At 43.4% G+C, this 27,946-nt stretch overlaps 1 protein-coding gene and 1 pseudogene across 4 annotated transcripts in view; both read left to right on the top strand.

The window, feature by feature from the left end:
* The window catches only part of KLHDC1 (kelch domain containing 1), a 114,456-nt gene extending 90,907 nt beyond the window's left edge, over positions 1-23,549 (top strand). For 2 of the 4 annotated variants that reach the window (XM_070431470.1, XM_070431454.1), the window contains exons 11-13: positions 2,016-2,100; positions 4,243-4,295; positions 22,046-23,549. In XM_070431470.1, the coding sequence (XP_070287571.1) occupies positions 2,016-2,100; positions 4,243-4,295; positions 22,046-22,232 (325 nt within the window). In that variant the 3' untranslated portion in view covers positions 22,233-23,549. Of the gene's footprint in view, positions 1-2,015; positions 2,101-4,242; positions 4,296-5,646; positions 5,707-22,045 lie in introns of all 4 variants that reach the window. The other 2 variants (XM_070431479.1, XM_070431463.1) reach the window with 2 other exon arrangements.
* A 147-nt stretch (positions 23,550-23,696) lies between these two features.
* LOC139021182 (prothymosin alpha-like) lies at positions 23,697-26,020 on the top strand (annotated as a pseudogene).
* Positions 26,021-27,946: the final 1,926 nt, after the last annotated feature.

Here is a 27,946-nt window from a genome sequence, read left to right as displayed (position 1 = left end):
GTAAATAATGTGAAACTGGAGATGGATATGAGCTATCACACCATTTTAAAAAACACATTAGATGCTCCACTCCTTGATGAATGATTTGTTTAATTACTGAATAAATTATGCTGGCATTTTGTGTTTGCTTTTGTTAATCAAAAGTTTTTGGTCTACTACTGGATGCAGAACACCATAGTGGGCATTTTGAAAGAGAAGCATAAAATTCAATTACCCAAATTCCAGTGATGTGCTGGTAAACAGTTTACACTGCTTCCCATAAAAACAAACCAAAAAAAAGCCCTAGTTTGTAGCATTTGCTGATTTCCACCATGGCCATTTCACACTACCAGCATGTCACTGAGCATGAAGTTGGATAGCGATGTGCCCAGCTGGCTTTAGCGAGCCGACAAACCAGCTCCAGCACACTATGGTAGCAACTTCTGGCTTTAAGGATCTTATAGTTTTTGTGGGGAGGTAAAGACACATACATCAAACAAAGCAGTATATAGAGGAGTTTATCTTCAAATGTAAGATAGATTATAAAATGAGCACAAAATGTTGACAGATGCGGAATAGAGAGGATGACAGAGCCAGTTTGGGTTGCATTTGGGAATTTTGAGTCTTTTTTTTAAGGCCCTGAGAGAATGACTTCTCATTCTAGACTAGGAAATCGGGTGAACAAAAGCCTAGAGACATCTAAGCTTCACTCTTAGGGACGCAAGTAGATGAAGTTGGCTGAAGAGAAGGTTCATTTGGGGAGAGGCAAGAGTTAGTTTTATAGGAAAAAGAAATAGCTGTTGGTCATAAATATTAGGAGAAGAAAAATGGCACAGGTGCTTCTTGATCAGGAAATGTCATGGTTAAAAATATTACATAGCAGCTATATAGTGAGAAAGATTGGAGGCAGAAAAAGGAGGAACATGTATGGTATTCTGTACCCAGAGTGATAGTGTGACAATGTAAATGAAAAGAAAATGCCAAATTGGATTTGTCAGGTGATGGGGGAAAAGAGAGCAGGAAAGAAAGAATCAAAAATGATGAGGGCAGTAAGATGGCAGATAGTAAGAAGAAGAATGGGAAAGGCGGCTATTTCTGTTGGTCAGTTCATTTTTATTTTTATTTTTTAAAATACATTTTTATTGATTTCAGAAGGGAAGGGAGAGGGAGAGAGAGATTGAAACATCAATGATGAGAGAGAATCATCAATTGGCTGCCTCCTGCATGCCGCCTTCTGGGAATTGAGTCTGCAACCCATGCATATGCCCTGCCTGGGAATCGAACTGGTGACCTCTTGGTTTCTGGATCAATGCTCAGCCACTGAGCCACACCCAGCTATATTTTTAAAATTATTTCATTTTGTGACTAAAATATTTCAATACCTATGTGATAAAGAGATTAGAAAAAGATTGGGGGATATAATGGGAAAGAGTTATTGGGGGTCATCTCTTTAATTGAAATGATATGATTTAATGAACTCTAGAATCGAATCCTCTCATGATTCTAGAGCAGTGGTCGGCAAACCGTGGCTCGCTAGCCGCATGCGGTTCTTTGGCCCCTTGAGTGTGGCTCTTCCACAAAATACCACGTGTGGGCGCGCACGTACAGTGCGATTGAAACTTCGTGGCCCATGCGCAGAAGTCGGTTTTCGGAAAGGAGATAGACGAAACAAGTATACAAGACGAGTGTGGATGGGAGAGTTGGAAGGGGTCGACCTCAGCGAACGTACCTCAATCAGATTGAGGACGTTTTTAGCAAAGGCCGGCTTAGGAGTACACTAATTAAGTTAATAACAATGTACCTATCTATATAGTTTTAAGTTTAAAAAATTTGGCTCTCAAAAGAAATTTCAATCGTTGTACTGTTGATATTTGGCTCTGTTGACTAATGAGTTTGCCGACCACTGTTCTAGAGGAATGTTTAAAATCTATCCTTTTTTGAAAGAGATTACATTTTAGAGTGTGCAGTTGATTAATATGTGATATACAGCTTCTTCCTTGGTAGTATTTCACTCTGTTTATATTTCTCAATCATAGGTTATGGCACACAGCCTGTTTGGGAAAAGAAAATGAAATAATGGTATTTGGTGGGAGCAAAGATGATTTACTTTCCTTGGATACAGTAAGAAAATTTCCTATCTAAATATTTCCTCTGAGTAATTGTGTTATTCATCCTAAATGGTTATTTAATTATGCCCATTTCTCACATTGCAAAATATGGAAGGCATGAAATGTTCCTCTGTGGTATGACTAATCTTCAGAATAAGTGGCTGTGGAGAAGCATTTAGGACAGTGATGGCGAACCTATGACACGCGTGTCAGAGGTGACACGCGTGTCAGAGGTGACACGCGAACTCATTTTTTTGGTTGATTTTTCTTTGTTAAATGGCATTTAAATATATAAAATAAATATCAAAAATATAAGTCTTTGTTTTACTATGGTTGCAAATCAAAAAATTTCTTTATGTGACACAGCACCAGAGTTAAGTTAGGGTTTTTCAAAATGCTGACACGCCGAGCTCAAAAGGTTCGCCATCACTGATTTAGGATATTGTTGGTTTACAAATCAAAATAGGGCTATTAACTTCATTAGTCAAATTATTAAGAAGAGCTTTTATAATTTTATGGAATTAAAATACTTGTAATATTTGATACATATGAATATATAATGTATATTAGTACTTAGTGTAGTAAGTACTCATGAAATTTTCTACCTAGCACAGTGGTTCTCAACTTGTGGGTCGCGACCCCTTTGGGGGTCGAACGACCCTTTCACAGGGGTCGCCTAAGACCATCGGAAAACACATATATAATTACATAATGTTTTTGTGATTAATCACTATGCTTTAATTATGTTCAATTTGTAACAATGAAAATACATCCTGCATATCAGATATTTACATTACGATTCATAACAGTAGCAAAATTACAGTTATGAAGTAGCAACAAAAATAATTTTATGGTTTGGGGGTCACCACAACATGAGGAACTGTATTAAAGGGTCGAGGCATTAGGAAAGTTGAGAACCACTGACCTAGCAATAACTAGAATATCATCATGTTAGCTTTTTCCCTCAAGAGGAAACTACTTTGAAATGTTTAAAGTATATTTTATGCATATTTTGCCACTACTTTTACATTTCTACATGTAAATGTTTTACATTTGCATTTAAAGCATTCCAGTTTTAAAATCTGATAAAACTAAGGTCAAAGGAATAAATGAGTAGCATTTGGAGAGTACTGTTCACTCCTATCACCTTGGGAAATTCAGAGCAGAGTGGCCACCTTCCTCTGTATGTGGTGGGACAGGAGTCAGGACTGGTTGCCCTGGTTTGCATAGCAGGACTGAGCCTTCAGGGATGGGCCGGGTCAGGAGCCAGGGCCCAACCAAAGGGGCGCCAGCTCCCTGTCATCTCTTCAGGCGTAGTTATCTCCAGAGTTGTTCCTACTGAGTACCTGGCGAACCCTGGAATAAGGTGGGTTATCTCCAGGGAACTTGGTTTTTTCATAGTTATGAGGCCTCCTAACTCATGTATTGAAAGTTTCAGAACTTTCTTTGAGAATTCAGTGCTTCAATAAAAAATTATAACCACAACTTTGCATTTAATTAAAAATCATATTTAGTAGTTTGTCATCTTTTTATTAGCACTAGAAGTCTTAAGATACAAATTTTATCATTAAAATAGGAATTCTCATTAAAATCATGGTCATAAATTATGAAATTCTAAAGACCTAGTTGAAAGGATTAGAAAAATTTTCTGCTGACTCATCCACATTAATTTTTAGATGAGAGAATCTTATTCAGAAAATCTTCTGGATCTGTGATTTCCAAATGAAGAATTCCCAGGACTCCTGGGGCCACCTGGGAGGGAGTTGGGGTAAAGAGAAGATTTAAAAATAAGTCATTTGAAAGAAAAAAGTTCTGCTTAAAAAACAAAAAAGCTTGAAAACCAGTACTATTCTCATTTTGAACTCACTGTTCTAGGAGAAAAACATGTTTCTGATTTTTAAAATTGCAATTATATAGACTGTGGTTAGGTAAAAACAGGGTCACTGAAAAATGGTAACCACATATCTAACATTTGTATGGACACAGATATGTATATGTCTGTGTATGTTTGTGCGTGCATGTGTACATGTGTGTTCATAGCTGGAGAGAGATTTATTTGCTGCTTTATATAATTTCTTTTACAAAATAAAATATTTAATTTTTAATGCAGTTATTTTTATCAAAAACCTTGATAACTTCTTTTTATGTTGATTAGGGTCACTGTAATGATTTGTTGATCTTTCAAACACAGCCTTATTCACTACTCAGGTAAGCAATTTTATTTTTCATATATATGCTATTAATATATGATAATTTCTTTCTCATTTTGGGAAAGCTTTGTAATATTTTTCCCCCTAACAATCATCCAAGGATATGCTATTATTGATTTTTAGAGAGAGAGGAAGGGAGGGAGGGAGAAAGAGAGAGAGAAAGAGAGAAACATCTGCGTGAGAGAGAAATATCAATTCGTTGCTTCCCATACGCACCCCGACCTGGGATCAAACCGCAACCTTTGGTATATGGGACGATGCTCCAACCAACTGAGCCAACTGGCCAGAGCAGCTTTGTAATATTTTTCAGGTAGCTTATGACTTGAATTTAAGAAAATGTTTAAATTGCTCTAACAATAGCCATGGCCGGTTTGGCTCAGTGGTTAGTGTCAGCCTGCAGACTGAAGGGTCTCAGGTTTGAGTCCCAGTCAAGGGCACCCTACCTAGGTTGCAGGTTCCCCAGTCCTGGTGGGGGCTCATGCGGGAGGGTGTGAGAGGCAACCAATCGATGTGTCTCTCTCACCTCGATGTTTCTCTTTCTCTTCCTCGTCCTCTTCCTCGTCCTCCTCTTCAACCTCCTCCTCGTCCTCCTCCTCCCCCCTTCCACTTTCTCTAGAAATCAATGAAAAAAAATATCCCGGGTGAGGATTAAAAGAAAAATTTGTCCTAACAGTATAATCAAATTTGTAATGATGAACCAACCATACACCAATGTTATTTTTAAAACTTAAAATACACAGTATAGTCATATTTTTGCTTAGCTTGTAAAATTGCATTTAGTTCATATGGGAATATTAAACATACTGTATTTCCTTGATTCTAAGCCCGATTTAACTTCTCTGAACTCAGAGTGTAAACATACATAGATGCATTTAATTTAGTAGAATGTTTTTTATAGTCCCAAAGCTGTTATTAAATTGGTGCTATGACTTATAGTGTCTTAGCTCATATACTTCTGCTTTAAAAGGAGTAAATACAAAGTTTAGTGGGAGGATTGTGGAAGAAGACCCTATTTCTGCCTGAGAGAGTTGGGAGGAAGGATTTGAGTGAAGTAGAAGTTGCCCAGTGAAGAACTGTAGGTTTTTATGCAGTAGGAATAACATGGGTGAAGGCGAGAGAGAGAGAGAGAGAGAGAAGGAAGACATGCTGTATGTCAAGGACTGTACTATCACTTCCAGACGTTCTACAGCTTGAACCACTTGCACACGAATGGACTAGCTTAAACCGGACCTTCCTACAGTCTTTCGTAGCTGCTCGTTTCCTTAGTGCAGTGTTTCCCGCACTTGCTGCACATTACACTCTCATGTGGAACTTTAAAACTTATTGATGCCTGTGTTCCACTCCCACAGATTGTGTTTTCACTGGGTTGGGGTGTAGCGTGGACTTCAGAATATTTGAAAGATCCCAAGGTAATGCTATTGTTCAGGCAAAGTTTTGAAGTAGATACTGTTATGATTTTATACTGCAGAGTATTGTTACTTAACGTTTACCATGAATATAACTGCTTTCCCTAAGTAGATTGCAAGTTCCTTATATCCAGGGATCAAGAAGTACAATATTCAAGTGCCTACCATAAGACGGCATGGTGCTATGAAACGAAGTCACAACCTTCCCCGTAAATTGCTGATAATATAGAAGGCAGGCATTCAAACAACTATAGTAGAAAAAGGGGAAGGGGGACCCAAAAAAATGCATTTTTAACGATTGAAGGGAAGCCATACAATTTTTATTTTCCCCCATCCATTTTATTTATTTTGTACATATTTGTAAGAGGAATGGAAGATAGGAAGAAGTGGTGATAAGTAGTTATAGAAGATGTAACAACAAGGAGTTATATATTTAAGTTTGGCTGTAAATTTTCTGTAGTACTGAAAGTTACTATTTGTCCCAGATTTTTCAGGGAAGTTATTGTCTCAAATATCTTATTACATTGAAGTTTATTTTTCCTGTTTAAGCCTGAAAAATATCACTGTAAGCATATTCCTATTTTTTAAATAACTAGTAGCCGGGTGCACAAAATTTGTGCACTCGAGGCGGGGGGGTTCCCTCAGCTATTAAACATTTTACAGCACAACACTGACCACATTGGTGGAGGTGGTGGTCTTGTCAGAATGTGTTATATTATGCAGATGAAAATCTATTTAAACAGATTTGATGTAAATATTTTCAAAGATGGAAGAATTGTCCCTGTCAACTATTTTAGTTGATTCATATCTTCAGTAATTGTCATCATTGCAAAGTTTTCAGTCCCCATATGGATTGCTGGATATAATAGGTCATGCACTGTCCCTGTCTTTTGTAGCCTTTGTTACCTTAAGGACTCCAGTTTTCCATTTATATGTTTAAGTACCAACTTTACCGGCTTAAAAATGTAAGCTTTTAACACTGCTCTCTCTGTTCCGTATCCTTCCGATAAAAAGTGGAATTGGGTTGCAGCACAGGAGAGAAATTCAGAAGGGGAATATTGAAGTAATGACTACAGTAGGAGAAGAGGGAACCTGTTTCCCTGGCCACAGGTGTTGGCGCCCTGGACCACAGGGCTGGTAGCTTCTCCGGGTGGCTGCAGCCTGGGACCTCTGGCCAGTAGCTTGTCCATCTCCTGGGCTGCAGCCAGCCCCAGGCACTGGTGCCAGGACCAAAGGTGGGCGGCTTCTTCTTCTGGGGGCTTCTTCTTCTTCTGTGCTTCAAGGGAGGGTAGTCAGTTAAGTGTCATGCAGAAATAGGCATCACCAATTGCAGAAGCCGGGTGTGGGGCAGGGAAGCCCCAGCCAGGGAAGCTGGCTGAGGCTGCTTCCCTGCCCACGCACCTGGCTTCTGTGATCGCCCCTGCACTGGGCTTCTGAGGTCACCCATCCCAGAAGCCGGGTGTGGGGCAGGGAAGCCTCGGCCAGGGAAGCTGGCGCACCCAGTTTCTGCGGTCATGGATCGCAGATCGCAGAAGCCGGGTCCGGGGCAGGGAAGCCGCGGCCGGGGGACGCTGGCGCCGGACGCTTCCCTGACCCGCACCCAGCTTCTGCGGTCACGGATCGCAGAAGCCGGGTGGGGGCTGGGAAGCTCCTGGGACTGCCAGCTTTGCCCGTGCCCAGCTCCCATTGCTGGTTCCACCCCTACTTCTCGCTATCACTGGCCAGGGCGGCAAAGGCGCCCGATTCTCCGATCATGGCCGCCTTTGCCTTACCCTCTGGCTCTTAGCTCTCCCCTGGGTTTCCGATCACTGTCAGTGGCAGGGGGTTCCTGCTTTCCCTTTCGCCTCCCTGCATTGTGCCTACGTATGCAAATTAACCGCCATCTTAGTTGGCAGTTAATTTGCATATCGCCCTGATTAGCCAATGAAAAGGGTAGCGGTCGTACGCTAATTACCATGTTTCTCTTTTATTAGTGTAGATAAAATGAATTATTTTGGGAACCACAAGTTGTGAATGGCTGACCTTTTGAGGAGCCATCACACTTTGTTCTCAAGACCACCAGTTAAAAAAATCCAACTATAGCCCTATCTGGTTTGGCTCAATGGATAGAGTGTCGGCCTGAAGACTGAAGGGTCCCGGGTTCGATTCCTGTCAAGGGCACATGCCCAGGTTGCGGGCTCAATCCCCAGTAGGGGGCGTGCAGGAGGCAGCCAATCAGTGATTCTCTCTCATCATTGATGTTTCTCTCTCCCTCTCCCTTCCTCTCTCTGAAAAAATATATTTAAAAAACAACAATAAAAAAAACCCAACTATAGTAGAAAAATAAAAATTGCTTTAAGAGGAACATATAGAAAGTTTATGACAATACTAGAGAAGAAGGCTCTCTGTCCATGTGGTTAAGAGTATGGCCAGGTGGCTCAGTTGGTTGGGCATTGTCCTGTACACCAAAAGGCTACGGGTTTGATTCCCAGCCAGGGTACATACCTAGGTTACGAGTTCAATCCCCAGTTGGGGCGCGTACAGGAAACAAATGATCAATGTCTCTCTCTCTCTCTCCCTCCCTCCCTCCCTCCCTCCCTCCCTTCTTTCCTCCCTTCCTCCCTCCCTCTCTCTCTAAAAAGAAAAAAAAAAACTGTAAGAAAATATCCTCAGGTGAGGGGTTAAAAAAAAAGATTGTGAAGGTTAGGGAAGTCTTTACAGAAGAAGAGTTTGAGACAAGAATTTGCTATGAACAACCAGTGCAGAGGACACTGAGTTCTTGAGTATTTCTGGGAAATAAGTACGAAGGGGGAGTTGTAAGAAATGAGGTTGGACGAGAAATCAGAAGCCATATGTCATCTAGGTCTTTGTCTCTCCTTGTAGGAGATGGGGAAGCATGAGAAAATTTGGAGCAGAGGAATGAGATGATCATATTACCAGTTAGAAAAGCCCTCTGGCAGCAGTGTGGATGAGAGACTGACTGGAGGGTTATGTGACTCGGTGAGGAAAGTTGGTAGAGACTGCTGCAGTTGTCAGGCACAAAGTGAGGGTCTGATCTGGAAAATGGCAGTGGAGCTAGAAAAGGGAGGGAGATGGGAATATTTAGGAGGTAAAATGGGCTTGGGAATGGATGCCCAGGGAAAGAGGTGGAAGGATTAGCAATAGAGAGAATAGGGAGAATGCAGTGGATTTCATGGTGGGATGGGGTGGAAATGACAAATTTGGTTTTGGACATACTGCGTTTGGAGTGCTTATGGGACGTCTAAGTGGAGCTATCCATTAAATAGTTAACATATGGAGAGAGGTCTGGGCCTGACATAATGATTTAAGAATTGTTGGAGTATAAATGGGTATGGGTTAGTTCTGCCCAGAACGAGTTTTGAGAGTAAGGATGAAGCCAACAGCTGAGCATTGAGAGCTTATAACGTTTGAGGAGCAGGTAGAGGAAAAGGAGGCATAGAGAGTGACCCGAGACATCAAGGTGAAGCAGGAGATGATGGAAACACAAAACCTGAGGGAGGGGAGAATTCAAGATGGAAAGACTATTCATTGTAAAGAGGTCACGGAGTGTCTGGGTTGAAAAATGCCTTGGAGTTGGACAACACTAGGAAGTTTTTAGTAAGGTGAAGGTGGAAGCCAGGATGACTTCTGGGGATGAACACCAAGACTAAGAAAGAAGTGAGCACATTTGGTTACAGCTGAGGGGAAGAAACCAATGGGAGTACTTTGTTGGAAACATTAGAAGTGAAGAAAATTGACAGAGCATGTTTTTTAAAAAATTAATCTTTATTGTTGAGATTATTACAGATGTCCCTCTTTTTTCCTCCCATAGCTCCCCTTCACCCAGTTCCCACCCCACCCCATGCCCTCGTCATCCTATTGTCTGTGTCCACAGGTACTGCACACATGCATATAAGATCTTTGTCTAATCCAGTGATGGCGAACCTTTTGAGCTCAGCCTGTCAGCATTTTGAAAAACCCTAACTTAACTCTGGTGCCATGTCACATATAGAAATTTTTTGATATTTGCAACCATAGTAAAACAAAGATTTATATTTTTGATATTTATTTTATATATTTAAATGCCATTTAACAAAAATCAACCAAAAAAATGAGTTTGCGTGTCACCTCTGACACACGTGTCACCTCTGACACACGTGTCATAGGTTCGCCATCACTGGTCTAATCTCTTCCCACACCCGCCCACACCCCTTTCTCTCTGAGTATCGTCAGGCTGTTCCATTTCCATGTCACTGATTCTATTCCATTCACCAGTTTTTCACTTGATTTTTAGATTCACTTGTTATTATTTGTTGTCACTTTGTTGTTCATAATTTTTTATCTTTACCTTTTTCTTCTTCTTCCTCTTCTTAAAGAATGCCCTTCAGCATTTCATATAATACTGGTTTGGTGGTGATGAACTCCTTTAGCTTTTTCTTATCTGTGAAGCTCTTTATCTGACCTTCAATTCTAAATGATAGCTTTGCTGGGTAGAGTAATCTTGGTTGTAGATTCTTGCTATTCATCACTTTGAATATTTCTTGCCACTTCCTCCTAGCCTGCATAGTTTCTGTTGAGAAATCAGTTGATAGTCGTATGGGCACTGCCTTGTAGGTAACTAACTGTTTTTCTCTTGCTGCTTTTAAGATTCTCTCTTTGTCTTTTGCTCTTGGCATTTTAATTATGATGTGTCTTGGTGTGATCCTCTTTGGATTCCTCTTGTTTGGGGTTCTCTGCGCTTCCTGGACTTGTAAATCTATTTCTTTCACCAGGTAGGGGAAGTTTTCTGTCATCATTTCTTCAAATAGGTTTTCAGTATCTTGCTTTCTCTTCTTCTGGCATCCCCATAATTCAGATGTTGGTACGCTTAAAGTTGTCCCAGAGGCTCCTGACACTATCCTCATATTTTTTGATTCTTTTTTCTTTTTGTTCTTCTGGTTGGGTGTTTTTTGCTTCCTCATATTTCAAATCTTTGACTTGATTCTTGTAATCCTCTAGTCTGCTGTTGAATCTCTGTATATTATTCTTTTTTTTTTTTTTAAATCTTTATTGTTCAGATTATTACATTTGTTCCTCTTTTTTCCCCCCATAACTCCCCTCCTTCCAGCTCCCACCCCACCCTCCACCCTCACTCCCCACCCACTGAGTTCATCCATAGGTGCATGATTTTTGTCCAGTCTCTTCCCGAATCTCCCATTCCCCTTTCCCCCCCAAGAATAGTCAGTCCATTCCCTTTCTATGTCCCTGATTCATTATAGTCACCAGTTCATTCTGTACATCAGGTTATTTATTCACTTGATTCTTAGATTCATTTGTTGATAGATGCATATTTGTTGTTCATAATTTGTATCTTTACCTTTTTCTTCTTCCTCTTCTTAAAGGATACCTTTCAGCATTTCATATAATACTGGTTTGGCGGTGATGAACTCCTTTAGTTTTTCCTTATCTGTGAAGCTCTTTATCTGACCTTCAATTCTGAATGATAGCTTTGCTGGATAAAGTAATCTTGGTTGTAGGTTCTTGGTATTCAGCACTTTGAATATTTCTTGCCATTCCCTTCTGGCCTGCAAAGTTTCTGTTGAGAAATCAGCTGACAGTCGTATGGGTATTCCCTTGTAGGTAATTGAGCCTCTTTCTCTTGCTGCTTTTAAGATTCTCTCTTTGTCTTTTGCTCTTGGCATTTTAATGATGATGTGTCTTGGTGTGGTCCTCTTTGGATTCCTTTTGTTTGGGGTTCTCTGCGCTTCTTGGACCTGTAAGTCCATTTCTTTCACTAGGTGGGGGAAGTTTTCTGCCATTATTTCTTGAAATAGGTTTTCAATATCTTGCTGTCTCTCATCTTCTGGGACTCCAATGACTCTGATATTAGTCCGCTTAAAGCTGTCCCAGAGGCTCCTTACACTATCTTCACATTTTCGGATTCTTTTTTCATTATGCTTTTCCAATTGGGTGTTTTTTGTCGAATCTTTGGTTTGATTCTTGCACTCCTCTGGTCTGCTATTGGGTATAATATTCTTTATTTCAGTCCGTGTATGCTTACTTTCTAATTTCTTTATCGTAGCATCGAGGGTCTCATTAGTTTTCGTGAGGCTCTGCACAAATTTATGGCAAGCCCTCAAAATTGCGATTCTTAGCTCCATATCCTCCATTTCTGTCATGTTTTTTTGTCTCCGCATCTTTTATGCTTTCTTGGTGCACCCCCTTGTGGTCTCTGTGCGCAGTCTTGTTCTAGTGAAGCCTTAATTGTTGTAGTTAACACTAGAGGGATTTGACCAACAGGCCGACTGGCTGTAGGAATCAGCTGTGGGAAAACTTCAGTCCTCAGGGGAGGTGCTAGTCCAGCCCTTGCCTGAGGCGGTCGGCAAATGGTTGTGCGCAGGGTTTGGGTGGGGCGGGCTCAACAGGGCGGGGGGTGGGGGGAGGGAGCAGCTATGGCCGCTCTCAGTCCGTCCCCAGGGGCTCTGCCTCTCTGTCCCAGCAATTGCTGCAAACCTCGGAGGGGCCGTAGCCAGACAGTCCCGCTTCTCCCGTTTGAGTCTGGGTCCCTAGAGACTCGCCCGGATCTGTAGCCCAGAGTCTGAGATTCGCTCCTGATTGAAAACGACAATCGCGCCCTCAGCCGCCAGCCCGCTTTGCGCGCGCACCCTCACCACCGCACCGCCGTACCTTTAAATTTTCCACACTGCGCCTCCGCTGAGCGTCGGAATGCTGTTGTTTTTGCTTCTAGTTGAAGAGACTCTCCTCAGCCAGCCTTCCCGTGGTTCTGGTTGATGTCCGCTCCGACTTTTAGTTGTATTTTTGAAGTGGTTGTCCACGGCGGCAGTCTCGGTGTTTTACCTATGCCGCCATCTTCGATTCTCTGTATATTATTCTTTATTTCAGTCAGTGTATGCTTAATTTCTGACTGGTCCTTTTCCATTTTTTTTGGCATTCTCAGTATGATCCTTGAAAGTCTCACTAAGTTCCTCAGAGGTTTCTAGAAGATTCTTGAGTAACCTTATAACCGTGGTTTTGAACTCTATCTCCAGTAGTTTGCTTTCTTTCATTTCTTTCATTTGTGACATGTTTCTTTGTCTCTGCATTTTGGCTGCTTCCCTGTGTTTGTTTCTATGTATTGGGTAGCTGCCAAGTCTCCTTGAGTTGATAGAGTGGCCTTGTGTAGTAGGTGTCCTATAGGGCCCAGTGGCTCAGCCTCCCCAATCACCTGAGGTGGACATTCTTGGTGCACCCCTTTGTGGGCTGTGTGCACAGTCTTTTTGTAGTTGAGCCTTGATTGCTGTTGGTGTCACTAGGAGGAATTGACCTCCAGGCCAATTGGCTGTGGGGACCAGCTGTGACTACAGTGGGAGAGCTGCTGTGCAGGAAACACCCTTATGGAGCAGGACTTGCTTCAATGGGGCTTTGGTGCTCACTGAGTCTGTACTTTGAGTGTGTCACTTATGGATGTGTAGAGTTGTAATCTGATATGGTCTCACACTGACCGCTGGGTACACTGGTTCTTGGGTCTCCAGGGAGGTGCAAAGTCAGCCACTGCCTGGGGGAGTCCAGCAGGAGCTACAGAGAGATCTGCAGATTCCTCCTCTTTGTATGGGGTTTGGAAGTGGTCAGATGAGGCCCAGCTGTGAAGCAAAGCAGGCTGGTGCTGGTGCTGGTTTTTGGGCCTTTTACTGACAGGTTTGGGGCTCCCTGACCCAGCTGTAGCTTGTTTGACAGGTTTTACCCTGAGAAAGGACTGACCATTCATATGAAAAGGCAGCTGTGCATAGCTTGGGTGGGGTTGTAAATTGGGTGGGGCGGGGTCTCAGGGAATCTCCAGGGCAGAGCAAACAGAAATGGCTGCCAGTCAGCCCTGCACAGGAACAATGACCTCTGCAAGCACCTCCGTCTGGAAGAAAGCCGCCCCCGAGTTCCTGCCCTGATGCCAGACAGTCTGGTTTCTCCCTGTATGTGTCTGGGTCCCCCAGAGCCTCGTCTGGCACTGGAGCTCAGAAGAAGTGGGAGTGTGTAAATTCAGTTCGTGTGGCAGTCTTTTAAGAGGAGCAGCTGGGTCTCCAGCAGCCTGTGTGTCACTCAGCCCCAATCCACACTGGTTTTTACAGTCCGTAGTTCTTACAACCCATAGGGACTTCTTTCCACAGCTCTGGGACCCTGGGCTGGGAGTCTGGTGTGGAGCTGGGGCCCCTCGCTTCTCTGATTGCAGAGGTGATCTCCCTCCCGAGGCACACCTGGGTGCCAGCCCCTTCCGTGCTTGGCACTTCCTACCAGTCTCAGTGCACTTTCTTCTTTACCTCTCTAGTTGTAGTTCTTCCACTTAGCCAGCTTTCCCGCATTTCTGGGTGATAGTTGTTCTGTATTTTAGTTGTAATTTTGATGTGGAGGTGGGAGGCAGCAAATACAGGCATTTACCTAGGCCGCCATCTTGGTTCCCAGAGCATAGTTTTAAGGAGGTGAATTTTATTTTTTGTATTTTTAAATTAAATTTTTATTGTTCAGAGTATTACAGTTGTTCCTCTTTTTTCCCCCATAGCTCCCCTCCACCTGGTTCCCACCCCACCCTCTGCCCTTACCCACCCCCCCACTGTCCTCATCCATAGGTGTATGATTTTTATCCAGTCTCTTCCCTCACCCCCCACACCCCTTACCCCCTGAGAATTGTCAGTCCACTTCATTTCTATGCCCCTGATTCTATTATATTCACCAGTTTATTCTGTTCATCAAATTATTTATTCACTTGATTTTTAGATTCACTTGTTGATAGATGTGTATTTGTTGTTCATAATTTTTATCTTTACCTTTTTCTTCTTCCTCTTCTTAAAGGATATCTTTCAGCATTTCATATAACCCTGGTTTGGTGGTGGTGAACTCCTTTAGCTTTTTCTTATCCGTGAAGCTCTTTATCTGACCTTCAATTCTGAATAATAGCTTTGCTGGATAAAATAATCTTGGTTGTAGGTTCTTGGTATTCATCACTTTGAATATTTCTTGCCAATCCCTTCTGGCCTGCATAGTTTCTATTGAGAAATCAGCTGACAGTCATATGGGTACTCCCTTGTAGGTAACTAACTGTTTTTCTCTTGCTGCTTTTAAGATTCTTTCTTTGTCTTTTGCTCTTGGCATTTTAATTACGATGTGCCTTGGTGTGGTCCTCTTTGGATTCCTCTTGTTTGGGGTTCTCTGCGCTTCCTGGACTTGTAAATCTATTTCTTTCACCAGGTAGGGGAAGTTTTCTGTCATCATTTCTTCAAATAGGTTTTCAATATCTTGCTCTCTCTCTTCTTCTGGCACCCCTATAATTCGGATGTTGGTACGCTTAAAGTTGTCCCAGAGGCTCCTTACTCTATCTTCATATTTTTGGATTCTTTTTTCTTTTTGTTCTTCTGGTTGGGTGTTTTTTGCTTCTTCGTATTTCAAATCTTTGACTTGATTCTTGGGAACCTCTAGTCTGCTGTTTGGTCTCTGTATAATATTTTTTTTTTCAGTCAGTGTATGCTTAATTTCTAGTTGGTCCTTTTTCATATCCTCAAGGGTCTCACTAAATTTATCGGCAGTTTCTAAAAAATTCTTGAAAAACCTTATAACCGTGGTTTTGAACTCTATATCCAGTAGTTTGCTTTCCTCCATTTCTGTCATTTGTGACCTGTTTCTTTGTCTCTGCATTTTGGCTGCTTCCCTGTGTTGATAGAGTGGCTTTCTGTGCTAGGTGTCCTATAGGGCCCAGTGGCTCATCCTCCCCAATCACCTGAGGTGGACACTCTTGGTGCTCCCCTTTGTGGGCTGTGTGCACAGTCTTGTTGTAGTTAAGCCTTGACTGTTGTAGGTATCCCTGGGAGGAATTGACTCCCAGGCCAATTGGCTGTGAGAATCAGCTGTGTCTACGGTGGGAGAACTTCTGTGTTGGAGACACCTTTCTGGGGCAAGACTTGCTTCAGTGGGGCTTTGGTGCTCACTGAGTCTGCCCCCTGAGTGTGTCCCTTATGGATCTGAGGAGTTGTAATCTGGATGGTCCCACTCTGACCACTGGGTACACTGGCTCTTGGATCTCTAAGGAGGTGCTAATTTAGCCTCTGCCTAAGGCTACCCAACAGGAGCTACGGAGAGATCTTCAGATTCCTTTTCCTTGTTTGGGGTTTGGAGGTTCCCAGATGAGGCTCAGCTGTGAAGTAATGCAGGCTGCTGTGGGGCCTTCGGCCTTCTTTTGGATGTTCTGGGTCTCTCTGACCCAGCTGCAGTTTGTTAGGTAATTTTAGATTGCAAAGGGCCAGGGCATTCATATGCAAAAGCCTCTGCGCACAGCTTGGGTGGGGCGGGGTCTCAGGGAATCAACTGGGCAGAGCAAACAGCTATGGCTGATCCTCAGCCCTGCCCTAAGAGGTCCTGGTTCTCACTGTTCCGCGGTAATTGCTGCAAGCACCTCTGAGAGAAAGCCGTCCTCGAGTTCCGCCCGATGCCAGACAGTCCAGTTTCTCCTCGTATGAGTCTGGGTCCCCAGAGACTCCCCCGGAACTTGCGTTCAGAGCAGTCGGGAGCTTGTGTCTCCCTCCTGATTGAAAAAGACAACCGTGTCCTCAGTTGCCAGCCCTTTCTGCGTGCGCCTCCGTACCTCTGCACTTTACTTCTGCACCTGCTCTGAGTCTCAGTGTGCTTTTCTCTTTCCTTCTAGTTGTAGAATTTCCACTCGGCCAGCCTTCCTGTGGTTCTGGATGATGTCCGCTTTGTCTTTTTAGTTGTATTTTTGAAGTGGTTGTGCGAGGCAGCAATTTCCGTTGTTTACCTATGCCACTATCTTGGTTTCTCCTCAAGGAGGTGAATTTTAGTGAACAGGTCATTGAATTGCCCCTTAAAGAGCAAGAATAACTTTGACATAGTGGGCAAAGAAGGAAGTACAGATATAAAGACAGACACATTTGTTGGTTAGGGGCAAGGCTCTGAGGAAGTTTTAGCTGCTAGTGAGGTCATCTGATAAAAAAGAAGAGAGGTGAGGACTTGAACTTAAGAAGAGTGGTGAAATTTGAAATAGCTGCTGAGGTGACTGAGAAGATTGACTTAGGATCTGTAACAATGCTGAGACTCAGGAGGGCGCCGCTGCGTCGAGGGGAACCACGGTGCAGTGGCAGGAGCCTGGTTTCTCCAGCAGCACTGAGCAGCCAGGTTGCAGGTGCAGAAAGGAGAGAGTTCCCTGGAATTTAGCCAGGATGGTTAATGGAGGGACAGTGGAGAGCGGGATTAAAATTGTTGGCAAGAGAATGACCTGCATATGGACTAGGCTGGATAGGAAAGATAATTAAAACTGGAGGGGTTCTTATTATTTGGTGAACCAAGAAGAGTCAAAAGATGAGCGTGAGAATTAAAAGAATGCAAGGATTATGGTCCAAGAGGAGGATAGGGAAGTTTAAGACTTCAGAGGTTGAACTGCCCTCATAAGGTCCTAAAGAATAAAAAAGGGTTTCACCCAAGATGCTAAAATCAGTCAAGGGACAAGATCGTGGTGAGCCAGGGCCAAAGTCTTCACTATCCATCGGGGTTGGGGCTGGGTGTGGGGTTGCGTAGGAGGTTGATAGGTGGTGACACCTGAAGGTGAAATGATTGCAGGCTGAAAGCAGAGGTGAGGAGAGAATACTAGCATTGGCTCCTGCACTGTGAGAGCGGTGAGGGAAATGTACTCTTTTCCCAAGAGGGCTGCACATAAAACAATTTTCTTCGATTTCAATTACAGCTAGAACAGAAAGCCAGAGGAAGCAGGGGTGTTTGCAGACACAATGGTGCTCCAAAAAGCATGAAGAGGTGGTTTGGAAGGGGATATTGTTAGTACACACAGACCCTGGGAAAGGTCCCAGGTCTGAAAATCTCCTTAAGCAGAGGCCCGAGAAAGACTGAAGAAAGAGGTTAGCCACTCTTGTCTGGTAATTAATGGAGTTAATTGAGGGAAACATACAAGGAATGTGCATCTTCAGTGGCTGTAACTTGAAATGGATCCGCACACCACTTGACAGGCATCAAAGAATTAAATGGGAGCCAGGCCGAGGTGGCTCAGTGGCTGAGTGTCAACCTATGAACCAGGAGGTCGTGGTTCGATTCTCGGTCAGGGCACATGCCCAGGTTGTGGGCTCAATCCCCAGTGGGGGGCGTGCAGGAGGCAGTTGATTAATGATTCTCTCTCATCATTGACGTTTCTCTGAAAGCAATAAAAATATATTTTAAAAATTAAAATATTAATAAAAAAAACATTTTTAAAAAAAGAATTATATCGGATGAAGGGGCAATAGTCCCTGTACTCCTATGTGAATGCTACCGATTACGGTAAATTGCTTTACATGCTTGTCCAGCTCAAGACAATGGCCTATTCCAGGAACCAGTAGTGCGAAGCAGGGGAAGGGCACTGGTTCATGTCATAACAAACATCAATCAGGATCAGACAGTGCCCAAGAGGGGGGAGGGTTGTGGGGAAATAGGTTCCCCCTCCCCTCTGGCCCAGGTCCAGCTCACTGGTCAGACAGCGGTCATTCCTCTCTTGGAACAGTCTTTCCTCCACAAAGAAAAGCAATGATGGGGAAGATGAAACAGTATAGAAATAAGAGAAAGCAAAGGACACACTGGATGGGCCTGTATTTGAGGCTGGGACTAAGGGTGCTTATCAGTCAGGCTTCTTGGTATCACCTTTGCACCTAGTACAGAGCTTCTGTGAGTGGTTACTGAATGCTGAGCATATCAAAACTTGACTCTATCAGGACTTTCGTAGATTTATTGTGTGAAGCATGTTCACCACAACTAGTTGTCCACAGTAAGCAAGTGTACTCATTTTATTTTAAATTCCACGTCTGAAGGCATCTAGCACTAACTGGGAAAAACAAACAGGAGTAGGACATGGTTCCTCTGTAATAAATGTTATTTCTCATTTCACTCTTACTTTTTATTGAGCATTTTCACAAAGTCTAGAGAAAAGGCTTCATGAGAGTTTGGAAGAAGATATAAATCTGTACAGTGTAAATCCTTATAAAAATGACAAATTAACCACAGCAGAATCCAATGAGTCTATTTTTAAAACTTTTATAAAATATTTACCTTTTAAAATTAAAGTTTACCACTTGAAATAGATGCATTTCTGATGGTTCTTATCTTAATCAGGTTTCTTTTGGTTTTAAAGTACAAAACCCTCTTCAGGGTAGTTTATAAGAGTAAAATGGAATTGTATTTGAAAGGATACTGCCCTCTAGTGGAATGAAAGGGGAAACATGAACACTTGGCCCCCAGATGGGGGGAGCCTCTCTCTGGTAGTTTCTGTGGCATCTCCCCATTCCTCTCTTCAGACCTGCTCTCTCTGGGTCAACTTAAGTCAGACACTGATAGAGGGAGTCTGAGGAGGACCGGGTCACACCATGTAAAAAGGGATGTCAGATGCTTCATCTAGGCCAGTGATGGCGAACCTTTTGAGGTCGGCGTGTCAGCATTTTGAAAAACCCTAACTTAACTCTGGTGCCGTGTCACATATAGAAATTTTTTGATATTTGCAACCATAGTAAAACAAAGATTTATATTTTTGATATTTATTTTATGTATTTAAATGCCATTTAACAAAGAAAAATCAACCAACAAAATGAGTTCGCGTGTCACCTCTGACACGCGTGTCATAGGTTCGCCATCACTGATCTAGGAGATGGAAGAAAAAGTTCTCAGGGAAGAGTAAATGGGTATTGGGCTGTAAGGATAAGTGAAAAGGGTCTGCTAGAGACTAACCTGCTTTGAAATTAAGTCTGAATCTTTTTTTACTTAAAGAACATCATGCATGGTAAGTTGTAATTTCTGTTCCCATTGGATTTGGTCAGAACAGTCTCTACACTGTAAAAATGTTCAATTATTGTGGTGCTCTACAAAGAATATACGTCCTATCATGTTCCAAACAATACAAAAGAAATACATTATTATGTAAAAAACTAGAGGCCCAGTGCACAAAATTCGTGCAGGGGTAGAGTTCCTAGGCCTAGCCTCCAATGAGGGCCGATCTTCCCCAGCTGCCAGCAGCTGGCCCCACTCCCCCGCTGCTGAGCTGGTCGCCCTCTGTGTATGGGGTGACTGGCGGGGCGATTGGGGCCCCGCTCACTCACACCCGCCTTGGCCTGGTGCCACCTGCATGCGCCGCCACCCACCCCCAGTTCCCCATTCCCCATTGGGCAATTGGAGCCTGTTAGCCAGGGGGAGGGACCAAGAGGTTGGCCGGAAGGCCCCCCCCCTCCCCCCCCCCCCGCCCCCCACGATCAGGCTATCAGGACCTGTGGGCTGGGGGCAGCTCCTGCATTGAGCACCTGCCCCCTGCTGGTCATTGTGCATCATAGCGAGCAGTCATTCTGCCATCTGGTCAATTTGCATATTATGCTTTTATATATATACTAGAGGCCCGGTGCACAAAAATTTGTGCACTCGGGGGGCAGGGGGAGGGGGGTCCCCCAGCCTGGCCTGTGCCCTCTCGCAGTCTGGGACCCCTCAGGAGATAACAACCTGCTGGCTTAGGCCTGCTCCCAGGGGGCAGAGGGCAGGCCCAGTCCCTAGGTGCAGCCCCTGGTCGGGCTCAGAGCAGGGCCAATTGGGGAGTTGGGGCGCCGCCCCGTCATGCACAGAGCAGGGCGGATAGGGAGGTTGCGATGCCACCCTCAGTCATGCTCAGGGTAGGGCTGATTGGGGGGTTGGGGCACCGCCCCCTGTCACACTCAAGGCAGGGTCGATGGGGAGGTTGCGGCGCCACCCCCTGTCACGCACAGAGCAGGGCCGATCAGGGGGTTGGGGCGCTGCCCCCTGTCACACACAGAGCAGGGCCCATCAGGGGGGTTGGGGCTCTGTACCCTGTCACACACAGAGCAGGGTCGATCAGGGGGTTGAGGATCTCCCCCCTGTCACTCACAGAGTAGGGCCGATAGGGGAGTTGGGGCACCACCATCTGTCACACAGAGCAGGGCGGATCAGGGGGTTGGGGCGCTGCCCCCTGTCACACACAGAGCAGGGCCCATCAGGGGGGTTGGGGCTCCGTACCCTGTCACACACAGAGCAGGGTCGATCAGGGGGTTGAGGATCTCCCCCCTGTCACTCACAGAGTAGGGCCGATAGGGGAGTTGGGGCACCGCCCCCTGTCATACACAGAGCAGGGCGGATCAGGGGGTTGGGGCGCTGCACCCTGTCACACTCAGGGCAGGGCCAATGGGGAGGTTATGGCTCTACCCTATCACACACAGAGCAAGGCCCGTGGAGGGGGATTGGGGCGCCACCCTCTATCACCCACAGAGCAGGGCCGATCAGGGGGTTGGGGCACCACCACTGTCACACTCGGGGCAGGGCCGATGGAGAGGTTATGGCTCTACCCTGTCACACACAGAGCAAGGTCCGTGGAGGGGGGTTGGGGCGCCGCACCCTGTCACACTCAGGGCAGGGCCGATGGAGAGGTTATGGCTCTACCCTGTCACACACAGAGCAGGGCTGATCAGGGGGTTGGGGCGCCGCACCCTGTCACACACAGAGCTGCAGGGCAATCAGGGGGTTGGGGAGCTCCCCCCTATCAGGCACAGAGCAGGGCTGATCAGGGGGTTGGGGCGCTCCCCTGTCATGAACAGAGCAGGGCGGATAGGGAGGTTGTGGCCCCGCCCCCTGTCACACACAGAGCCGCAGGGCAATCAGGGGGTTTGGGCGCTGCCCCCTGTCACGCTGATCCCGGTGCCGGGAGCCTCGCTGCTCCGCTGATCCCGGTGCCGGGAGGCATATTACCCTTTTGCTATATAGGATAGAGTCCTGGTGCATGGGTGGGGGCTGGCTGGTTTGCCCTGAAGGGTGTCCTGGATCAGGGTGGGGGTCCCCACTGGGGTGCCTGGCCAGTCTGGGTGAGGGGCTGAGGGCTGTTTTCCCGAAGCGAGTGACTGAAGCTTCCAACCGCTCCTTGTTTTCTTTTTTTTTTTTTTATTCTGGACCAGCTTTAGCTCTGAGGCCTGGCTGCTGAAAACATCGATACAATGTTGCTATAGCCCGGCTGAATGAAAGCCGGTTTCTGGTGTTTTGTTTATCTTCTTATTTGCAACATAGTATATAGTTTCTTAGAGTTGTAGCTCAGAGGCCGGCTAGTGAGGCGGGGAACATTGGAGTCTGCAGCAAGCAAGCCTCATGCTCGCTTCCAGCTGCCTGGCTGCCGGCCGCCATCTTGGCTGACAGTTAATTTGCATATACTCACTGATTAGCCAATGAAAAGGGTAGCGGTCGTAAGCCAATTACCATGTTTCTCTTTTATTAGTGTAGATAGATTTTAAATGATTTTTATTTTTAAGAAGCTTACCTATATACTTTTTATATTATAACTTAAAAAATGAATAATTCCATTATGTTTTGTTTGCAGGTCATGCCTTGACTGCATTGGTAAAAATGCTATAATTTTAGAAAGTCAAATATCTTTATTACCTCCTAAACTTCTTCAACAAGTACTCAAAAAAATCACATTTTGGACTGCAGCTAACCACCGAGAAGAACAAAGAGCCCAAAAAGAAGAAACAGAAAATAAGTATCAGTGGATCTGTAACAATTAAGTTGTTATATACTTTATATGTTTAATATGTTTAACATTTTAATCAGACTGTATATTTACTCCCCAAATTGGAGGCTTTATTTAGAAGATAAAATTGAAGCAAAAATGTTATGTTAAAGTGATTACATGGAATGGGATATATGGGAATGAGATGTTAATGGCAGATTAATTTATATTTCTAAAATAATTTCCGTATAAGGTACAGAAAAAAAATATGCTTTCTGAAAGTAATTACAATTGTAGGCAATTTTAACTTACTGTGTACTCATTGCTGGAAAGATTATACAAATTTGAGGAGAATAAGAAATTACCCAAGGACTTTAGAAATCCCTCAATATAATGATACATAAAAACACTATATATCAACTTTTAGATAGAATAGATTCTCTCAAGTCACTATAAAATTACCTAAATCTTCTCATTAAATAATTCAGTTATTTAAATAACATCTTCTTAAATTACTAATATAGCTGGCCAAAATTATAAAGTAGACAAACACTGGTATAGTGTTAAATGTGGAACCCCCACCCTTTTAGCACTTATCTAGTAAAGAATTCTTAAGCATCATTGTACTTTTCCTTTTTTTTGTTATAAGTTTTCCTCAAACCTTTATTTGAGTAGGGGAATAAATGCATTCAATTGCTTTTTGTTACCCCTAAGTTATTAGTTTGTCCAATTTTATATGTACAAAGACCATATTTTAAAGTACCTAAAGTATTTGTCATCCAGGCTCTGAAATATTGAGAAGCAGTATAACTATTAAGTTTTGAGGCACATTAAAATATAGTTTGCCTTGGAAGAGTGCATCTAAAGTGATTTTCACAAATAATGAAATGGAATGGTAATCTAGTAAGTTGCCTTTATTGAAACCCCTCAATTTGGTCCACACCATTCTACAAAGTTGGTGCTTAAGGATATTGGAAATATGTTATCTTCCCATTCATTTTCAGTATTAACTGCTTATATAGAAATAAAACACTATAACTTATATTCCTTAAGAGTACTTTTGCCATAATTAAGAAATTGTTCATATTATTACAGCATACCCTTCCAGTGAATTACTAATAACGATGTATTACTCAAAGGCTTGGTTATAAAATTACTCTCCACAATACCACCATACAAGTTATTTCTGAAATTCAAAATGTTAGAGCAAATATATTTCTCTATTGAAATATATATGTAATTTATAATGAAAATTAGTCATTGATAGTACCTCATTAAATTTTAGAGATATATTTTATATATATTGTATTTTGATGTGTAAAGCTTCTATTTATGTATTGAGATAGTGTGTGTTTACATTTTATTTATTATATGAACTATGTAGATTTACTATTTTTCCAGTTTTGTTCATGTGAACCAGTCATTAGAGTTGATTGTACAAACAATATTTCAGTGTAAGTTTTCATTTTTTCTTACTATTTTTAGACTAAATAAAATTTAGAAAATGAATCTCACAGGCAATGTGCAGCTTACAAGTAATTATTTTATTACAATGAGTTTCAGTATCAGCCTTTCACATTTAAGGGGAAAATATCAAAACCTGTTGGATAGTGGTAGATGACACTGAGTGGGATGAATGCTTTTTAATATAGCTTCTGGATTACTAGTATACGGATGCCTTCTCTAGCCTCTTAGAAAAGCACTTCTGGTTTTAAACGGTTTACTTAGAGCATTAAAAGTTGGATTAGCCCCTCAAATGCACACCAACATGTAGTCTTCAAGAGAATGAAAATCTATATATTATCTATGGCACACATAACTAGTGCTATACTTATTTGATCTAATATACTGTAGTACTTCAAAAATTATAAGTCTTGAGATAGTCCCATAGTGAGAGTTGGCAGGGAATTCTGATCTTTAACTTGTCTCTGTAACTTGGCTTAAAACAAGGCTCTCCTGCTATTAGGAGATATAGAGGGTCTGGGAGCTGGCAAAGCCAGTTTTGAAGTATGATAGCCAAGCAGTATTCATTCCTCACTTTCAACAGCTGATGGTTTACTGTCAACTTTTGGTTGTTGACCTCCACAGTATATAGGAGCCCAAGGCAATACAGCTTCAGCTTCATAACATTAGCTCTGAACTCTCCCTGTGGGCTTTCTGTTTGAAAGATGATTCTAGCCCACTGGCTGCTCTGAAAAGCCATCTTTGCATGTTCCTGTGGCTCCCTCTCCGCTCCACCAAACGACAGGGGAAAATAAGACATTTTTGGGGGGCCAGCAATCTGAATCTGTGCCAGTAACCTAATGCACATTCTTGATAGCCTATAATGAAGTCACTGCCCCTTTCTCCACAATCTGCTCTTACAAGATCTATTTACCTAAGTGCTCCCATTTTACAGAGGCCATAAACGATGAACAATACACAACCCCCTGAGGGGGTTATCAGCACTGGCACCAGGCCAGGCCTTTAGGTGTGGTCTCGCTGCCCCCATTCCAACACACGGGGCTTTTTGCAAAGCCTGTGAAAAGTCCGGAAGTCCCATACATATTTGGGGGACAAAGAAACCAGAGGTACCTCCAAGGGAGAGCTTCCTCCATATTGGTTTGCTCAGGATTTGGAGAGAAACAGTCTCCCTGAGTCACTGTACTAGTACATGCGAAACATCTGAAAATAAATGGGTTTCTCCTGTATGTCTGGGTACTCCTTTGTATTTTCTGGTCGCCTGGTAAATTCTGTAACAGAAATGTTTCGTTCGCTGCAACCACCTCCGCTGTGCGCCTCCTTCACTGCAGCTTCTTCGCCAGAGTCCTCCAACTCTCGCTTTAAAAAAAAAAAATCCCCACCATGTCAGACACGCCCGTGGACACCAGCTCGGAGATCACCACCAAGGACTTAAAGGAGAAGAAGGAAGTTGTGGAGGAGGCAGAGAATGGAAGCGATGCACCTGCGAATGGGAACGCTGAGAATGAGGAAAATGGGGAGCAGGAGGCTGACAATGAGGTAGATGAAGAAGAGGAAGGAGGAGGGGGGAGGAGGAGGAGGAAGAAGAAGGTGATGGTCAGAAGAGGATGGAGATGAAGGTGAGGAGGCTGAGGCAGCTACAGGCAAACGGGCAGCTGAAGATGATGAGGATGACGATGTTGACACCAAGAAGCAGAAGATCGAGGAGGATGACCAACAGCAAAAAAAGGAAAAGTTAAAGGCCTCTGTGACCTATTCACCCTCCACTTCCCCTCTCAGAATCTAAATGTGGTCAACTTCGAGTAGAGACTCTCGCCGGCCTGTCCCCCCACCCACTCACCTGGGGCAGCACCACCTGCAGATGACACGCACTCCCCACCATCCAACCAAAACCACAACGTGAATTTGCAACAGGGAAGGAGAAAAGAACCAAAACTTCCAAGGCCCCGCCTTTTTTCTTAAAAGTACTTTAAAAAGAAAAATTTGTCTGTATTTTTATTTACATTTTATATTTTGTCCATATTGTTAGGGGTCAGCCATTTTTAATGATTTGGGGATGACCACACCAGCCTTTGGAGTGTTCTCTGTCCTACTCTGACTTTACTTGTGGTGTGACCATGTTCATTATAATCTCAAAGGAGAAAAAAACCTTGTAAAAAAAGCAAAAACAATCTTATTCTGAACATTCCAGTAACTTTGTGTATGTGCTTATCTGTACTATAAATAATTGGTTTGTATAAGATGGTTAAAAAGGCCAAAGATAAAAAGGTTTCTTTTTTTCCCTTTTTTTGTCTATGAATTTGCTGTTTATTTATTTATTTTTGGCCTGTTTGATGTGTGTGTGAAACAATGTTGTCCAACAATAAACGGGGATTTTATTTTGCTGAGTTGTTCTAACAAAAAAAAAAAGAAGAAGAAGAAGAAATAAAAAAAGAAAGATGATACTTGAAGGTTTTGTTCAGGTGGTTCATAAAATAGGTCTCCAGTCTGGTTCTCAAGGAAGAAGAATTTCTGGCCATCTTTATGAAGTCTCTCAGGATATTCTTCCAGTTGTCAAGGAGGGTTCTTTTTTAGTATTATCACTTTTAGTATGATACAGTAAATAGCACACCAAAACTAGTGTACATTTTTTCAAAACAGTATTTTTTGCATAAACATTTTTAAAAATTAACCTTTTGATAGAAGCCTAAAATATTCTTTAGAACTTTATGCTGTCAGTACAGACACAAATCGATGTTCTCATCAATACATTATTTATATATATGTGTGTGCGAGAGGAAATCAACGCACTAAGACAGCATACTTTTCAGGGTAGTATATATTGACAACTTAACATTTTGATTTCAGAACATTTTTGAAGGAAAAGAAGCAATTTTAAGAAACAAATAATGCCCCCTGTGCACCTTTTTTGGTGCCTGTTTTTTCCATGGCATTTATGTCATTCTATTGGAATTTTCAAAGAAAGAAACATTGGAATTAATTGTGTATGTGTTTCCCCACGTCCCGCGTGGTTCAGGGTTCAGGATCTGGAAGAGGAGTCGCACACAAATGAAAGAGAAGAGACAAGAGATAATTTGGAAATATTGGGGGGCCAGGTGGGCAAGTCCAACTCAAGGTGAAGGACCTCCACCGGTGCCCAGGCCTCGCCAGCCTTTTATTCAACTTTGGTTAAACATAAAACCCTTAGGCAGGTAATTGCAGTAACAGACAGGCTATCTTAAAGGTCAGTAAATATTAGAAGGTTTTACTCTGAGACTATTTGATCAGGAAATAGCTTGAGCCCCCATTGTCAGGACTAGACAATCGGTGCATAACTCAGGCCCTTGCCATGGGTTCAAGGGTCACCAGCGTTCCGGGATCCTTGTTTGCACTTCTCTGCTAGTGAAGACAATGGGGGCCTCCTGTAATTAATAATTATTCAAAGTGTGTATACCAGTACATTTTGGGGGGACACCCTATATATTTACCTCTAAGCACTGTTTTCACAGATTCTGCTAAGTTGTAACAGGCAGGCAGTGGCGAGGGAAGGAGTTTCAGGCTATGAAAAGTTAAGCCCTTGGTTGTACAAAGTATTCCTTCTAAAAAGTGATTCCAGCGTGAAGATGGGAAGAGATGATAATCAAGCACACTCCCCTCACCAAACTCATCCAAATACAGAGGCGCCATTAGATAGGGATTTAGGTGTATTCTAGTCCCGTCCTATTTTACAGGAGAGGAATCAAGTTTAGATGATAATAATTCTGTACTTGCTCTTGACCTAATTGAAATGTAAGAGAAAACCGTGTCAGTGTGTGTGATCGCGATTCGCCTGAATGACTGGGCAGTGGTGGGTTTTGAAACGCTTTTCGAGTGATTTTCCAAACTAAATCAAGATCTCTGCTGAAGCCCTAGCCAGTTTGGCTCAGTGGGTAGAGCTTGGGCCTGTGGACTTGAGGGTCCCGGGTTCCGTTCTCGTCAGGGCGCATGCCCGGTTCCGGGCTCCATCGCTAGTGTGGGGCGTGCAGAAGCAACCAATCAATGATTCTCATCATTGATGTTTCTTTCTCTCCCTCTCTGAAATCAATAAAAATATATATATTTTAAAAAGGTCTCTGTTGAACCTGAAGAGCGTGGGTGGCGTGTGGCACAGAAGGGGCGAGGCGCGTCTCCTCGTGTCCACGGGGCAGCGGGCATGGGCCCCTCAGAGAGGCTGAGACCAGGAGATGCCAGCGGGGCATTTCACTGCCCTGTGCAGGCTGCGCACCCTCGGAGGGAATTTCTGGGGAAGAAAGTCCTTGGGAAACCCTGGCGGAGTGCAGCGCAGCCGTG

Source organism: Myotis yumanensis, unplaced genomic scaffold (genome assembly GCF_028538775.1).
Source record: "Myotis yumanensis isolate MYYU_CA2020_CCGP unplaced genomic scaffold, mMyoYum1.0.hap1 SCAF_1, whole genome shotgun sequence".
Taxonomy (NCBI): Eukaryota; Metazoa; Chordata; class Mammalia; order Chiroptera; family Vespertilionidae; genus Myotis; species Myotis yumanensis.
Note: the sequence above shows the minus strand (reverse complement) of the source record. Positions and strands in the feature narration are given on the sequence as shown.